Below are 17,642 nucleotides of genomic sequence, written 5' to 3' on the forward strand. Positions count from 1 at the left end.
CATCTCTCATGAACCAGTGTGAGACAACTATAGCACACCATTCTTTAGGTTTACACCTATAGGAATAAAGGCTACATACATTTCCCCATAGGTAAACCCCACTATAGATAAGCTCACACTCCCCAAATTAACAAAACACATGAGGAAATAACCTGCCAAGGAAGCAGATAAAGCAAGGAGTAAAACAAAACCCTCAGAAACTTCAGTAATTATGTCATGAGACTATAATTTATGCTTAAAATGATTTTAAAAATCAAAACATGATAGTAAGATGCTATCAAAAAAGACCAGAGAAATAAACAGAAACTTGCAGGTATATATTTTTCCTAAATATTTAGAATGACATAGTGACATAAGAATAGCAACTCAGGTGACAATCATGTATACGAATCATTGCACTGGGCTATCGTATGGTGATAATCTGGAGTTACCACAGTATGACCCTAAATTAAGCACCATCTTGAAACGCCATTCATCTTGAAATCTTGCATCCATCTCCTAGGGGTTTTGTTTTCTCCCTGGTGGACAGGTTTTCAAATGTTACTCCTCTGTAGTGTCAACACTAGTACCTCTCTAGAGCCTTCCATCTTTCTGCTATCTCTGTTATTTTCAACTTGATTTTTATTTTATAAAAAAAATCAGATAATGAAGGCTGGCTGACTTCCATACAACTGTAACAATAGCTACTACATGTATGACTCACAGTCAGAAAGTTAAAAAAAAAAAAAAAAAAGGACTGTTAAATTACCTAATCTGCTTCCATTTCTGGGCATTGCCATGAAGGATCCAAGGCTTCCTCCAATAACGCTATGTGGTCTCCGCAATGGGGGCTTCTTGAAGGACCCTGTGTACTGATGGAGGAAGGAATGCATACTGTGAGAGGTTGGAGGTCTGCCATTCTTCACAATAGGCTCTGTGGTTCACAGTATCCAAAATCATTCCATTAACAGCCCAAGATCCAGGATCACATGAAAAGGATTGAGGAAGCAAAACAGAAAACAAAACAAAAGGTTTATAAGATCAGTAACATTTAAGAATTCTTTGGTTATCTATACAAAGAACCAGAATTAAAATAATTTCCATGAAAAAATACTTACAGAAAATACTTCAATATTTGAAATTGGTCCAATCACTTAAGTAAGCACTTCTTATATAACCAAAATTGATTAGCAATCACAAAACTACTAACATAGCCCATAGATTTTATCTATTTGCTTATTTTAATATATCCCAAGTTTGTTTCCAAACTACTCCTACATTTACTAACTGTCTCATATATGCCTTATAATTAGGCATGCTATAGAATATAAAAGACGTCCTGGCCTCAAGGAATTTATATCCCTATTTGCTAGACATTCAAAAGGTATGTCAGTTAATGGATAAACACAGAAGTACTTAAGCATATATCAATATAGAGGTTCTGAAATTTCTTACCCAAAATTTGGGACTTTTAATATAAAGAGGTTTTTTTTTTTTTTTTAAAGAAATCTCAGACTTATAAACAAGCAGAAACATTTAAAAAATATAGAATACTTAAAAGTTATTTAATTATAAATGGGAGAAATCCTGTTTTGTAATGCTCATGAGGAATTTCATGATTCCTTTCCACCTCTAAAGAAGAGCTCTAAAATAGGTTAAAGACACGATGAAGTCTTCTATGACAAGGAATTAGTCTTTTGTATTAGAATTATGTTTTACTGGCAGTAGCTAAAGAATTTTAAAAGGAACTTGGCTTCTCTGAATATCTTTTCTCCTCTAAAATGGAGCCAGCTCTTTTGCAGCTGATAATCAGGAGTAAGAATATCTGCTGACTGGTTTCCCCTACCTGTAAAGGTTTATCAGACACCAAGAACAAGAAGACCACGTGGCCTGCACCTCTACTAATAATGGCTGCATAAAATAAGGTGGGAAAAGGAGGATGGGGCCAAAGGGCCCTTGGGGCTCAGATAGAGCCCAAGTTATCTAATTTGGGTAGAACAGCAGACTGGAAAAAGGAAAAGTACCTAACTAGTAATAGATAGTATCTGTCCAAAGCTTCCTATGGCCTATACATTCCTTGGCAATAGCTGGCTGATCAAAGATTTGGGGGATCTTAAGCCTAGTAAAATAACCAATGATTTAATAATGAATGGGGAAGGGGTATCTGAAAAAGTGCAAAAATTAAATAGTCAAACAGTGTAGGATACAAGCTAGAACATATAAGAAAAAATTTTCTCTTTCTAGGTTATAATATTTCATATCTAGAATCATAATAAAATACAAAATTATTCTGCCTATAGACAACATGTTTTAGTTGCTCTGTAAAGTCATCCTAGGGATTAGAGCTTTACAGTCTTGATGAATATAGGAGAAAAAAAGGAGATCATAAAAAACATTCAATTATTCAGAGGCCATTTATTTATTTTGTGCCTACTATTCCAGGTCCTGGGCATCAACAGGTGAACAAAACAAGCAAGGTACTACTCTCTAAGATTATAAGATCTTATGGAGGGGAAACAAATAAGAAACTAATGAATAAGAAAAACATCAGATAATGATAGGCAATATGCAAAAGAGAGATGACAGAAAATAAAGGAGTAGCTATTGTACACTGGATACTGAGTAAAGTTCTCTCTGTAGAAGTATTTCTGACAAAGATATAAATGCAAGAAAGAGCCAATCTTGGAAAGATAGGTGACGGTGAGTTAAAAGATAGTCCAGAGGTTAAAGCTACTGCAAAAGTTGACATGTGGCAGGAGTAAAACTTTAGCACGTTTCATTATCACCTTCAGAGACTTGTTAAAATACAAGATTGCTGGGCCCTACCCACAGACTTCCTGACTCAGATCTGACATGGAATCCAAAAATTTGCATCTCTAACAAATTCTCAGGTGATGCTGATATCGCTGGTCCAGGGATCAAACTCTGAAAACACTGTGTTAGAGGAACACAAAGAAGGCAAGTGTAGCTGTACTACATATATGTTATTTAGTGAGGTTCAGAGAAAGAGGCATGTTTGTATGTAACCATAAAAGTTCAAATTTTATTCTGAGATGGGAATCAGTTATGGTAGCTTTGAAACAGGTCTCATGATCTCATTCATGTTTTAAAAATATCACTCCTAGGGGTCAGGGATGGTGGGAGATAAGAGGTGCAATAACTATAAAGAGGTAGCATAAAATGGATCTCTTTCTGGTAATGGAATACCTCCTTATCCTGATTTCAGTGGTGGTTATACGAATCTACACGTGATAAAATGACACAAAACTATACTCACACTTTATTCCAGTGTTAATTTCCTGGGTTTGATAATGGTTTATAGTTAAGAAAGATGTAACCAAGGGAGGGAACAAAGAGAAGGGCACAAGCAACTTCTCGGTACTATGTTTGCAACTTCCTTTGAATCAATTAATTATTAAAAATTAAAAATTTGGGGGCACCTGGGTAGCTCAGTTGGTTAAGTGACTGCCTTCAGCTCAGGTCATGATCCTGGAGAGTCCCAGGACTGAGTCCTGCATCAGGCTCCCTGCTCAGCACGGAGTCTGCTTCTCCCTCTGAGCCTCCCCCACTCTCGTGCTCTCCCTCCTTCTCTCTCTCATTCTTTCTCTCTCAAATAAATTCTTTAAAAATAAAAAAAAAATTTTTAAATTAAAAATTTTGAACATCACTCTTGGTACTGCTGGAGAACAGATGAGAGGGAATCAACAAGAGGGGAAACAGAAGGAAGAGACTATTATAGTATCCTTTTTTTTTTTTTTAAATATTTTACTTATTTATTTGACAGAGAGAGAGAGAGAGCACAAGCCAGGAGACAGAGGGAGAAGCAGGTTCCTCGCTGAGCGGGGAGCCCGACATGGGACTCGATCCCAGGACCCTGGGATCATGACCTGAGCCGAAGGCAGCCGCTTAACCAACTGAGCCACTCAGGTGCCCCGAGACTATTACAGTATCCTAAACAACAAATGGTGGTGGCCTGGACTAGAATGGAGAGAAGTAGGCAAATTTAGGATATATTATAAAGACAGAACCAAACAGCGAGCAGACATGGCTGCAAAATTACTTTCATACATACTCTCCCCCATCCAGCTTTTAGTGAGGACCTATATTAAAAACATCTATCTAAAGAAAAATTTTAAAGCTACAGCAGAGCCTCTGTTAAAAAATAAATAATACGTAAAAGGACAATAGCTGGAAACATGTTATCAAGCATATAAATTACTATCATTAATAGTGAGTTTTTAAAAATTATTTACATTGTAAATACACAGGAAACTAGAATGGCAGAACAGGGGAGAAGGGGAAACAGAACAGTGAAGGAGAAAGAAAAATAAAGGATAATTCCTGGGTTTTTATTTTTAAGTGGTTTAGGTTAAGCGAGGGAAGTTGGAAAAGAATCAGATTTGGGGGGAAGGAAATCAAGAATTCTGGTTTGGTAATATTAAGTTTGACTCTTATTAAACATCTATGTGGAGAAGCCAACTAATATTTGGATATGAATCTAGAGATCCAGACAAAAATCCTGACTAGAAATACAGATTTAGAAGTAGTCAGCATATACATAGTAGCTGAAATCATAGGACTGGATAACGTCAGCCCACGGAGAGTGTACAGAAAAGAGAATTGGGCTCATGAATCGTAAAATATCCCAACATTTCAAGAGTATGATAGCAATTGATTGGGCAATTCAAGATGATAATATGCTGCATTTTAAAAAATGGAAACTAAAGACATCATGCTAAATGAAAGAAGTCAGATACAAAAGGACAAATATTGTATGATTCCACTTATATGAGGTACCTTGAAAATTCATGGAGACAGAAAGTAGAATAGTTGTTACCAGGGACTGAGGGAAGGGGAGAACAGAGAGCTATTATTTAATGGATATAGAGTTTCAATTTGGAATGATGAAAAAGTTCTGGGGATAGATGGTGGTGATGTGATGGTTGCACAACAATGTGAATGTACTTAATGCTTAGTCACTAAAACGAGAAACTTCAAAATGGTTAAAATAGTAAATCCTACATTATATATAATTTACCACAATATTTTTTAAAGTAATGGAAATCTATACGAAAAACAGATCTTTCTTATTCTACAAAGTAGTTAGTTCAAGTAAGACTTCCCAATGATTTTTAACATCATAACATGGCAATCACTAGGATTTTATGCATCTTATTCATTTGGGTCTTCTGATTATGTGAACTATTCTGAGCAGGAACATGCAATTTCTTTTTTTTTGTTGTTTTTTAAAGATTTTATTTATTTATTTGACAGAGAGAGAGACAGCGAGAGCGGGAACACAAGCAGGGGGAGTGGGAGAGGGAGAAGCAGGCTCCCTGCTGAGCAGGGAGCCCGATGCGGGGCTCGATCCCAGGACCCTGAGATCATGACCTGAGCCAAAGGCAGTCACTTAACGACAGAGCCACCCAGGCGCCCCAGGAACATGCAATTTCTTAGCCCACCCTGGACTCTTCGTCATTCCCTACTCCTAATCCTGCTCTTATAAACACTGTTAATATCTGATCCTAATCATACCCTACATACATCCATAGTCTGTGCTTTCAACCTCATCCTCTCATGGACCTTTGCTATTTGTAGGAGTTAGCACTACTTACAACCTCCTATATGTCATCCACTATTGTAAAAAAAACTGTCACTGCTATCATGTATCAGATCATCAGAAGAAAGGAAAAAACCTGGGAGTATGACAAGGTTTCACAATATCCATCAACTAGGCTTGCTGACTCTAAACAACATAATAAACTGACCCAGTGCACAGACTGAGTAGTAAAGAAAAGAAACTGGAATATCTGGAAAACTACATCATTTCAATCTTTGCCTTTTAAGGTTTCTTCAGATTCTAAATAATCATGAGAAGTGGCATTCTGTTAAGTTTACATAATAACATAAAGATGCAGTTTTCTTAGTTGAACAATTCCAGTTGTCAAAAAAAGTAATTTTTGTTGTAGCTGCAGTTGAAAGCTCCAAATAATATATATAAAATAAAACTTATTTTTGCTTTTTTTTTTTAGTATGACTGTGATCTATTTTCTCCCTCATATTTAAATTGTAACCAATCCCCCCATCAAATTCAGTAATTTTAATATATCTTCTCATTAGAGTAAGGTTAGCTACTTAGACAAGATCCTGAAATATCTTAACTTTCTGTGATATGTTTAAAATACTATTAAGACATTTATTGGGGTACCTGGCTGGCTCAGTCGGGTTAGGCATCCAACTCTTGATTTCAGCTCAGGTCATAATCTTAGGATACTGAGATTGAGCCCCACATCGGGCTCCATGCTGGGGCGTGGAGCCTGCTTGGGATTCTCTCTCCCTCTCCTTATGCCCCTCCCCCCACCCCCTCTAAAAGAAAAAAAAAAAATACACAGGGCTTAATTAAAATACCAAGAATTCAAAGGGGATTTGAGAGAGAATTAAGGATTTTGCTCCTGGCACAAAGAAAAAAAGTAAGACATAGAACTGTCTTTGAGTTTTGACCCAAATGCAAAACGTGTCCCCCTCCTACATAAGTTATATCCAAATCATTATTTTTTAAATTTTCTACTCAATTCATCTATGTCTCCTCTCCCCTATTACAACTAGCCAGATAAACTTGAGTAAATGATGATCCTTCTGAGAAAAGAGATAAACTGAAGCTTGAGTAAGATAAATTAGAGTCATATAACTAATTAATAAGGGTATAAGTGTGTTAGAGTATCCCAAATTCTAATCCATGACTTTTAACTTAAAGTTCAGAGCCCTTTACCTTATACCTTTCCCTCTCTCACAACAAAGACATGTGCATTCAACAGAAGTGGGTAGGGGTATTCATGTTCTCACCCACTGCCACAAATTTCTAACAGAAGAATTTCAGGTACAGGCAAGAAAGGCTTGCCAGAGAATGTGTACTTCATGACATACTGGCAGTCATTCCTATAACTCCTTCCCGGTTATTATAATGACATCCCTAAGGTTATTTCAGTTTTGAATATGTAGCCTTGTTCTATAAATTTCATCAGGATTTTACATTTTAATCCACTCAATTAAACAAGTTCTTTCCATTTTATATCAACCTCTGTGGAAAGAACTGTCAAACATGTGAAATGCTGTATGCCTACCTACTATTAAGTGCTCTCAATATTATGGATAGACTCTGCAGTAAATATAAAATAAGGAAAGAGTAAGATTCACTCACATCATGAACCTTGTCATCTATAGTCCATATGCATATACAATGTTATAAAACTATGATGAAGCCTCAAACAGGAATTTCACAAACTTACTACACTTTTAAGCTGTATTAACTTAGGTTAACTTAAAAATAGTTATTTAACAACTAGGGTATTATATAAGGTATTCTTATTTAAGAGACAATAAAAAATAGATAAACGGGATAGGAGAATCCATAAGGGTTAGAGACCAGGTACAGTAACACTCCTGGAGTAAGAGTGAAACGTTCCAATAATTAAGTAAGCAAAAGTCACATAGTCTTCTGTTTCCTAAGAACTAGAGAATAAGACAAAGAAATAAACAAAAGGAAGCTATTAGGAACTTACCAGAAAAGTAAATTCACATTCAATTTATAAAGTAATTAAAAGGCGGAAGCATCTCTCCTTCCCTCCTCCCCTCCCCAGCCCCAAATACTTACCATTATCCTTGCTGCTATTTTCTTCAATAGTCATTTGTTCCGCCAATTCAGACAATGATTCATCAATAGTTTGGCTTCCCCGAAGAGTGAGGGATAGCCTTCTCTTAAATTTTTTCATCCTATCAACTGAATGTGACTTGAAAAATCCTAAAAGAACAGAACAGAATGAACACAAAATTAAAGCTCTAAATATTTTAAAGCTCAAGAAAAATGTCATTCTGAGTTTAATGGGAACCTTCAAAATAGGAATATAAACAGGAATTCTCATGGCAACCAGCATCACAAAATCCAACCCCTTCAAGATTCAGTCACTTTGATTAATGCTTTATTTATGCAGTATCATCAGTAGAGCAGGGATTCTACAAAACTAAATAAAAATGGAGGTTTGCAGCATCACAGCTGAATTTAGAGGATTAGAAATTTTCCTAAAATGTGCTTTTTAAAAACCAATATAGTAAAAATATCAACACTATTTTGATGCATAGGTCCCATCATTATAAATATCAATCATCACATTGGAAGCTGTCAGTGATATCTTTATATATAAATGGGGGGACAGGAGAAGTGAAGGGGGCTGGAGAGAGAATAAAGAATGATGTCTGACACTTTATTAAATAGCTCCAACAGGAATTTTTTAAGTTCTTATTTAACCAATATATTGCATTTTTGTTTTGTTTTTTTTTCCCCTGGTCAGCTGTTAGGAACTTCTTCCTGTTATCCTAACAATGCCGAGTTTTAGAAGGAAGAAATGAAAGCCAAATTCATAGTATTAAATGCATACCCAGTACTACACACTTTCATATCGCTTAATTCATTTAGTCTTCTTAACTCTAAAGACTAGACTATCTATAGCAGCTATACTATCCAATTTTCACAAATAAACTAACAGCTTCAAAGAAGTTCCCTGACCGAAGTCAAATGAACAATAAATGAGAGAACTGAGATTTAAAACTAGTATCACCTTTCCCCCCACATTTTAACCTCTCTGAAATTAGGATGTAGCTTGTAATTAATGGGATGTCAAAATATAATTGACAGCCTCTTTTTCTTAGTGGTACATACAGCAATGGTATGATTCATAGTAGAGTCTCAAAATCAAACAAGGTATTTGCCGCCAAAACAAATACCTCAATAATTTACTTGCAACTTCTTTTCTAATTTACTATTTCTTACTTGGGATGCGCAACTTTACCAGATTACAAACATATTATAACCATTAGCCTGACTAAAAGTAAGAGCCTTATAACTCCCCTATGCTAAAATACATGTTTTACCATCCAGCTCTGGGTGACTACTTTGAATCTCTAAGTATTTCACTTATTTTCTCACTCTCTTTTCGTGAATAGATTAGTTATAGTATTCTAAAGCTCTTGTCTGTAATCCGGAGTCTGCATAACCTATTTCTATTGTTGATTTATCTCTGTTGGTCCCATGTATGCCTCATAATTTTTAATTGAATGTTACACATTGTATGTAATGACTGCATAAAAATATGTATGAAAAGTGTAGAGGCTCTAGATTATGTTACCTTCTTCCAGAGATGATTTAATTTTTTTTCTAGCAAGCAGTCAGAGTAGGAGCAGACCACCGCAATCCAATCAAGGACTGAGCTGGCATGAGACTGGGATTCAAACACCATTAAAACTGGCCTACCTCTGATCTGTTCCCACTCCTATGGTGTGCCCCTCTTCAAAGGATTCCAGCTACAAATGCAGGGCTAGAACAACAAAAAAACTACTGAAAGCTCCACTCAACTTCCTCAGTTGCTTTTTGCTCATCTCTTCTACAATGTTCAGCTTTGATCGTCTTATCCAAAATAACTTGAGCTAGAAAATGCCTCAAGAGGAAAACCAGCACAGAATATATCTATTTCTCCCTTCTCTCCTGAATCTTGACTCCTCAAGGTGTGACTAACTTCAAAGCACTACGAGATGCCTTCAAACTCATTTTTCCTCCTACATGTCAAATAGTTCTCCACAGGATATTTAGTATAATACAAGTTGCTCTATCATAGGCAAAACTGGAGGTTTAGGTGTGGATTAAAAGAGATAATATATTTGTGACAGCACCATACTGTTTGATTATTACAGTTTTTTTTTTAAGATTTTATTTATTTATTTGACAGAGAGAGAGACAGCAAGAGAGGGAACACAAGCAGGGGGAGTGGGAGAGGGAGAAGCAGGCTTCCTGCCTAGCAGAGACCCAGATGTATGGCTCGATCCCAGGACCCCGGGATCATGACCTGAGCTGAAGGCAGACACCTAATGACTGAGCCACCCAGGCGCCCCTCTAGTAGATCTTTAAATCTGGAATTGTGATACCTCCAGCTTTATCCTTCTTTCTCAAGACAGCTTTCGCTATTCAGGGTCTTTTGTGGTTCCATACAAATTTTAGAATTATTTGTTCTAGTTCTATTAAAAAAATGGTGTTGGTATTTGGATAGGGATTGTACTGAATCTGCAGACTACTCTGGGTAGTATGGACATTTTAACAATAGTAATTCTTCTAATCAATGAGTATGGAATATCTTTCCCTTTGTTTGTGTTGTCTTCAATGTCTTTCATCAATGTTTTATAGTTTTCCAAGTACAGGTTTTTCACTTCCTTGGTTAAGTTTAACCCTAGGTATTTTATTCTTTTTGGTGTATAGTGTATTTCTTGCAATAGCCAAGATTTGAAAACAGCCTAAGTGTCCATCAACAGATGAATGAATAAAGAGGATGTGGTATGGGGTCGCCTGGGTGGCTCAGTCGTTAAGCATCTGCCTTCAGCTCAGGTCATGATTCCGGGGTCCTGGGATCGAGCCCGCATCGGGCTCCCTGCTCCCCTGCTCTACGGGAAGACTGCTTCTCCCTCTCCCACTCCCCCTGCTTGTGTTCCCTCTCTCACTGTGTCTCTCTCTGTCAAATAAATAAAATCTTAAAAAAAAAAAAAAAAAGAGGATGTGGTATGGAATATTACATAGCCATAAAAAAGGATGTAATCTTTCCATTTGCAACAACAATGGATAGACTTAGAGGATATTATGCTATGTGAAATAAGAAAAAGACAAATACTGTTTAACTTCACTCATATGTGGAATCTAAAAAACAACTGAATAAAAAAATGAAAAGCAGAATCAGACCTACAAATACAGAGAACAAATGGATGGTTACCAGAAGGAATGGGGGGGCTGCAAAATGGATGAAGGAAAGTAGAAGATACAGGTTTCCAGTCATGGAATAAGGTTGTATGGTGACAGATGGTAGCTGCACTTGTGGTGAGCATAACATATCATAGAGAGATGTTGAATCACTATGTTATATATATGAAACTAATCTAACATTGTGTGTCAACTATATTCCAATTAAATTTTTAATACAAATAAATAAAATAGATAATATATGTATTTCACCAAGCAAGGTGAATTTATAGGAGGCAGTCAGTAAAATATAAGAGTTGATTCCAACTAAGAAACCTGTTACTGTAGGGCTGTCCTACATGCTAGATTCTTTACTTCTCAGTCAGCCCTTAAATAGTTGTACCTTGTTAGTAATCCATGCCATTTGTTTAAAACATATTAGATATTTAATGTAAATTGAGCTATGGCCAATCTCATCTACCTTCTGTCACTGTAAGAATTTATACTAGAGACACTCTCCTTTGTAAGGATCTAAATCACCCTGCGCAATAAAGAGGTAACTCTACAAGGCTGGTGCGGGGTTGCGGGGGAGGGAGCTCAAACTCTGCACATTCCAAAGAAAAGACTTAACTGTGATAGACTCCTGAGAAGTAACTTCGAGCCCCTGGAATACCCTGCCTGGTAAGTCTCTTTGTTTGCCTAAGATCTTGGGCCATACGGTAAATGTCTTGTTTTTCTATGCCTACGGTTTGAGCCATACTATCAGATGGACCTGGGAGGAGAGGAAGCATAAGGAAAGCTGGTGGAGACAGAGTAGTTAAGATAGTCATATGGGTACTTCCATGCCTATGTAACTGATCCCCAGTGAAAACCCTGGACACCAAGACTCAGGTAAGCTTCCCTGGTTGACAACACTTTGCACATGTTGTCATACAAGGTAGCTGGAAAAAGGAAGCACTGTCCATATAGCTCCACTAGGAGAGGATAACTAAAAACTTGCACCTGGTTTCTCTTGGACTCCTATCCTACATACACTTTTCCCTTTGCTGATTTTATTGTGTCTTTTCACTGTAATAAATCATGAGTTTTTTCTTTGCTTTTCTCTGATTTCTGGGTCCTTCTAGCAAATCACCAAGCCTAAGGATGGTCTTCAAGAAATCTGTATGCCCAAACAGAAACTCTTAAGAGCTGGTAGCTCACAACTACCAAGTTTTCAACTCCAATATTCTCAAACATAGTGGCATGATCACCAATGTCTACTGAACTATACAGACATCACCACTTTTGAATTTTGCACATCATGTTTAAAAGTTTGCTGCCTCTTGTTTCAGATGACAAATAAGGACTGAACAACAAACTACAACAGAAATGTTATTACAGAATTAATTCACATAGTAACATCCCATTCTGACCACTTGAGAAGTGGTCAATTCAAACTGCCTTATACTGTAAATGTAAAATACAAACTGGATTTTAAAGACTCAGTATTTAAAAAAAAATACTCAGGGGCGCCTGGGTGGTTCAGTCGTTTAAGTATCTGCCTTCAGCTCAGGTCATGATCTCAGGGTCCTGAGATCAAGTCCTGCATCAGGCTCCTTGCTCAGTGGGGAGCCTGCTTCTCCTCTGCCTGCTGCTCCCCCTGCCTGTGCTCTCTCTCTCTCCCTCTCTGACAAATAAATAAAATCTTAAAAAAAAAAAATTAAAAAAATACTCAGTATTTTAAAAGAATATAAAAATAACTCATTAACTGTTGTATGGATAACATAAAAAAACATTCCAGACATATTTGGTTATGTAAAATGTATTACTAAAATTAACTCTACTTTCTAAAAAATATTTTTAAATTAAGTATGGGGTCCACATATTTCTACTGGACAATGCTGGTATAGAGCACCTAACTGATCTTGGTAGTTTTAAGTGGGTACAATTTAAAAAAGGAATCACATAACTTTTAATCTTTTCTTCATAAAATGCATTTGAACAATATTTTAAGAGACATTCTATGTTTTTTATAACTCAGAATATTTTCTATCAAAATAATTCTGGTCTATAAAATAACTTTAGGTATTTTATATTCTATCAGCAATAAGAAAGCCATTCATTTCCAGCTCATATTAGCAAGAGAAAAAAACACTTCATTTATAAAGCTAAATCTTTACTATAAATTTTTCAAAAACCACATCTTTAAATGATTTATCTGCCACGGTATAACTGTAACCTTTTTATTAAGTCAAAATGATCAGTAAACACAGAAGTTAAAGAATTTCATTGTCACAGTCTAGATCAGTATTAAAGAAAAAATACTCCCAAATTAAATAGATCCCTTGATATTTCTAATTACCTTTAAGTAGAATTACACATGTCAACATTTTCCCTCATTAGATGAGGACAAAAACACATAAAATGCTATAATAAAAACACCTTTTAAGAAGTAAAAATTATTTACATTACCTTTAAGGTTGATTAATCTCTACTGTAATGTAATAAAGCAGTGCTAAATTACTGATTTCCTGAAATCAAAACCCTCAAGAGTTTGTCTAAAATATTTTACCTAGTTTAGTAAAAACTTTTATTTGGGGTTGTTAGGATCTTAACCTACCTTAATATTTCTGAAAATGATAGTATAAACAATGTGATTTATGGTAAATGCCTAAATTTTTAGTTTAATATTTAATTCATAACATCGAAAAAGCTATTTTCACATTAAAAGTAAATGTACTGTAATTAAAAAAAAACCCTAAACAAAAACTCCACAATTGTTTTGATATTTTAAAGACTTAACTACAGAGTAAACTATTATAAATGCTCAAATTTCAGCATGTTAATCTCCAGAGAGCTTTTTCCTGACTCTGACCCTCTCTATTCCTTTATTCTTAGTTTTTTTTTTTTTACTCACTGCACTTATCACGTATATACAAGTACACATATATATTCCATATATATACACATATATATCCCCATTCAAATATGTACATATATATGTATGTGTGTATACAGTGCAAAATGTTTATGCTTTTGTAGCTTTCAAATATATCTCAAGCTTTCTGTCATAGCTAGATCAAATTAAAAAGGTAGGGGTGCCTGGGTTACTCAGTCGGTTAAGCGTCTGCCTTCAGCTCAGGTCATGATCCCAGGAATCCCAGGGTCCTGGGATAGAGCCCCACATCAGGCTCCCTGCTCAGCAGAAAGCCTGCTTCTCTCTCTCCCTCTGCTGCTCCCCCTTGCTTGTGTGCTCACTCTCATGCTCTTTCTCTGTCAAATAAATAAATAAAATCTTTTTTAAAAAAATTAAAAAGGTAAAAGGGCAATAAACGTTACTCAGAACGACAGCATGTAACACTATATATATACATATATGTATATATACAGCTGAAAAAGTTTAACATCAGTTTCCAACTACAAGTGCTTAAACCTTACTTTATCACCTGGGGCTAAACTGGATCTGGGACTGTCTGCTGTTAAATTAAGAAAATTTTTCCTTTTTTCCTTTTTTGTTTTTTTTTGGTGGAAATGTAATCATTCTGTTTACTTACAGAATACAGAAAACCATTCTGGAAAGCCAACTCAGTTTTGTCCTAAGAATGGGAAACACACACCTTTTTTTTTTTTTTTTTTTTAAGACAACACAGCTATACAGCTGTAAACATTCACAAACTAGATCCTCTACTGTGAGTATTTACCTGCAAAAATGGTGTCATATTGTGGCTCTTTTGGCATTTGTGGTAAGAAATTCTTTAGACGTAAATTTACCTTATAATTCAAACTTCTCTAATATTAAAGGATTTATTAGAGTGGCAATTATCTGCTTATGTCTTTGAGATTTTCTCAAAACAATTTGTTAAAACTGCACAAAAAGTTGAGGAAAAAGCTTAAGATTGTTTTCAAAATACGTAAAGGTAAGGAAGCAAACTTTACAGGCAGAACAATTTGAGCATTTAAAGCTTGGATTAAAATCCAAGTTCTAATATATCAAGTAGAGTAACATGACCTCACAATAAAGACAGTTTCATTTATTTCTTTATAACATTTTCTGTAGTGACTATGGCTTTTAAATTAAACCTGTTGCAAATGAGGTAAACTCATTAAGTGGTTTGTAAGCAAATTTTCTATTATTTTTCCCTCAATAATAAAATCGTAATGAACATCTAAAGCTTTCTAGGATATGTAAGCTAACCACTTAATGAGGAATAACTAACATTTAAAAATTAAGTTTTTCACTAGAGACACAAATTTCTTATTTACACAAAACACAAAGTTATTATACAAAACACTGACAGAGCACTGAAATAAAAGTTCAATCATGCTTATAGAAATTTTCCCCCAAAACACTTAAATATCTTAATCCTTTATGTGTTAAAATCTGAAGGTAATCCTTTTCTTTTCCTTTTATAGTATGAATAGTCAAACACACCAGAAAAAAGAAACCTATCAAGGATTTTCCTCTATTCATAAACATTACATTAGAAAGCCAATATAAGACCACTGTGACACTTGAGATGAAAAAATGTAGTAGGAAGCTATTGGGGTTGGTCCCCCCACCCAAAACAACCAGTAAACTGGAAAAAACAACCAGAATCAACTATTTCAAAACTCTGGAACCTGACAGGACACACAACAACCATGAGTGTTTGCTAAAAGGGAGAGGCTGCTAGGAGAACCACATGTGCGAACCAGGTAACACTGCCCATTCCTCAGCCCTGTCCTGCATTCCTGGAGCAGCTGGTTGGTGCCAGGGGAGGCAATGGGGAACCTTGATATCAAAAAACTGGAGGTTGCACATTTTGATTAGTCTGGCAGATCAGAGATTCACACAATGCAGACAACTTGCCTTCCTTAAGGCCCTTTCAGGCTGCAGGGGCTTCCCACAACAACTATTGGAAGATTAAAGAGACAGCAACATTTTTTTTGTTGTTGTCTGAGCCAGATATTAAAGAAAATCTTCATCAGGTCACTAGCTAACTGCAAAGATAATGGAAAAGAAACTTCAGTGACCACACACAACCAAGAATACATATTTGCAAAAATAGTTTGGGAAAGTCACAAACAGATGGCAGCAGCCTCAACAACAAACACCTGTGGAGTCAGAGAATCTAGCTTCCGGAGTTACTACATTGTAATGCAATGTCCGGGTTTCAACAAAAAATTACAAAGCATACAAACAAACAAAAAAACATGGCCCATTCACAAGAAAAAAAGCATTTAACAGAAACCATTCCTGAAGAAGTCCAGAATTTGGAATTAGTAGCCAAAGATATTAAATCAAGTGTCCTAAATATGCTCAATGGGCTAAAGGAAACCCAATGACAAATAAATTAAATAAATAAGGAAAACAATGTATGGGAAAAATGAGAATATCAATAAAGAGACAGAAATTATAAAAAGAACCAAATAGGGACACCTGGGTGGCTCAGTTGGTTAAACATCTGCCTTCAGCTCAGGTCTTGATCCCAGGATCCTGGCATCAAGCCCAGCATCAGGCTCCCTGCAAGCCTACTTCTCCCTCTCCGTCTACCTGCTGCTAGCTCCCCTTGCTTGTGCACTGGCTCACGCTCTGTGTCAAATAAATAAAATCTTTAAAAAAAAAAAGAAAGAAAGAAAGAAAAAAAAGAACCAAACAGAAATTCCAGAACTAAAAGGTATAGTAACTGAAATGAAAAATTCACTAGCAGGGTTCAGTGGATTTAAGTAGGCAGAAGAAAAGGATCAGTGAACTTTAACATAAGAAAGTCAAAATTATCCAGTCTGAGGAACAGAAAGAAAAAGAATGAAGAAAAACAGAGTCTGAGGGACCTTTTTACCCGCATAGGCATCACAGGAGTCAGAGAAATAAAAAGGAGCAAAAATAATGATAATTAATGAAACAGTAGCTGAAAACTTCCAAAATCTGAAGAAAAACATGAATACACACATCCAAAAATCTCAACAAACTCCAAGAAGGATAAACTCAAAGAGATCCATGTCAAGATACTTTATATTCCAAGTGTAAAAACCCAAATATAAAGAATCTTGAAAGCAGCACGGAAAAAGTAACTTCATACATAGAAGAGACCCTCAATATAGTAATAGCTGATGCCTCATCAGCAACCATAAAGATCAGGCAGCACTGGGAATGATATATTTAAAGTCTGGAAAGAAACAAAAATCTTATCAGGCAACACTATCCTTCAAGAATGAAGGAGAAATTAAGACATTTCCAGATAAACAAAAGCTGAGGAGATTCATTAGTAGACCTGCCATACAAGAAATGCTAAAGGAAGAGCTTCAGCCTGAAATGAAAGGACATTAGAGAGTAACCCAATGTTACAAGAAGAAATAAAGAACATTAGTAAAAGTTCATATGTAGTTATAAAATACAGTATAAGTGTATTTTTGATTTGTAACTTCTTTTTTCTCCCTTTTCCTATATGATTTAAAAGGCAAAGGTACACATATAAAAAAAAATGATAAATCCATGTTAATGGGCATACAATGTATAAAGAGGTAATCTTTGACAATAGCAATATAAAGGGGGAATGATAGAGATATACAGGATCAATATTTATATGCTATTGAACTAAGTTGGTATTATTCATACGAGGCTGATGTAAGTTTAAGATGTTAATTGTAATTCCCAAGTAACCATTAAGAAGTTAACTAAAAAATATTACAGAAAAGGAAAAAAGGGAATCAGAAAAGTACACTACAAAAAAATCAACTGTGCAAAAAAGGGCAATAATGGAGGAACTGAGGAACAAGAAACAAGATATATATAGAAAGTAACTAAATCAAAACAGTAAACCCTTATTAGTAATTACTTTAAATGTGAATGGATCAAACTCTTCAACTGAAAGGCAGAGATTGGCAGAATGGATTTTAAAAATATTGTCTATCTACATATTGTCTACAGAAGACT

The 17,642-nt window shown here is 35.6% G+C and overlaps 1 protein-coding gene across 2 annotated transcripts in view; it reads right to left on the bottom strand.

Moving 5' to 3' along the window:
• Window positions 1-17,642, bottom strand: part of CDK17 (cyclin dependent kinase 17) — a 111,664-nt gene that overhangs the window by 34,182 nt on the left and 59,840 nt on the right. For both annotated transcript variants that reach the window (XM_036085856.2, XM_036085857.2), the window contains exons 2-3: window positions 7,631-7,777; window positions 749-913 (exon numbers count right to left, since the gene is read on the bottom strand). In XM_036085856.2, the coding sequence (XP_035941749.1) occupies window positions 749-913; window positions 7,631-7,748 (283 nt within the window). In that variant the 5' untranslated portion in view covers window positions 7,749-7,777. The remainder of the gene's footprint in view (window positions 1-748; window positions 914-7,630; window positions 7,778-17,642) is intronic.

This window comes from Halichoerus grypus, chromosome 6 (assembly GCF_964656455.1).
Source record: "Halichoerus grypus chromosome 6, mHalGry1.hap1.1, whole genome shotgun sequence".
NCBI classification, from domain to species: Eukaryota; Metazoa; Chordata; class Mammalia; order Carnivora; family Phocidae; genus Halichoerus; species Halichoerus grypus.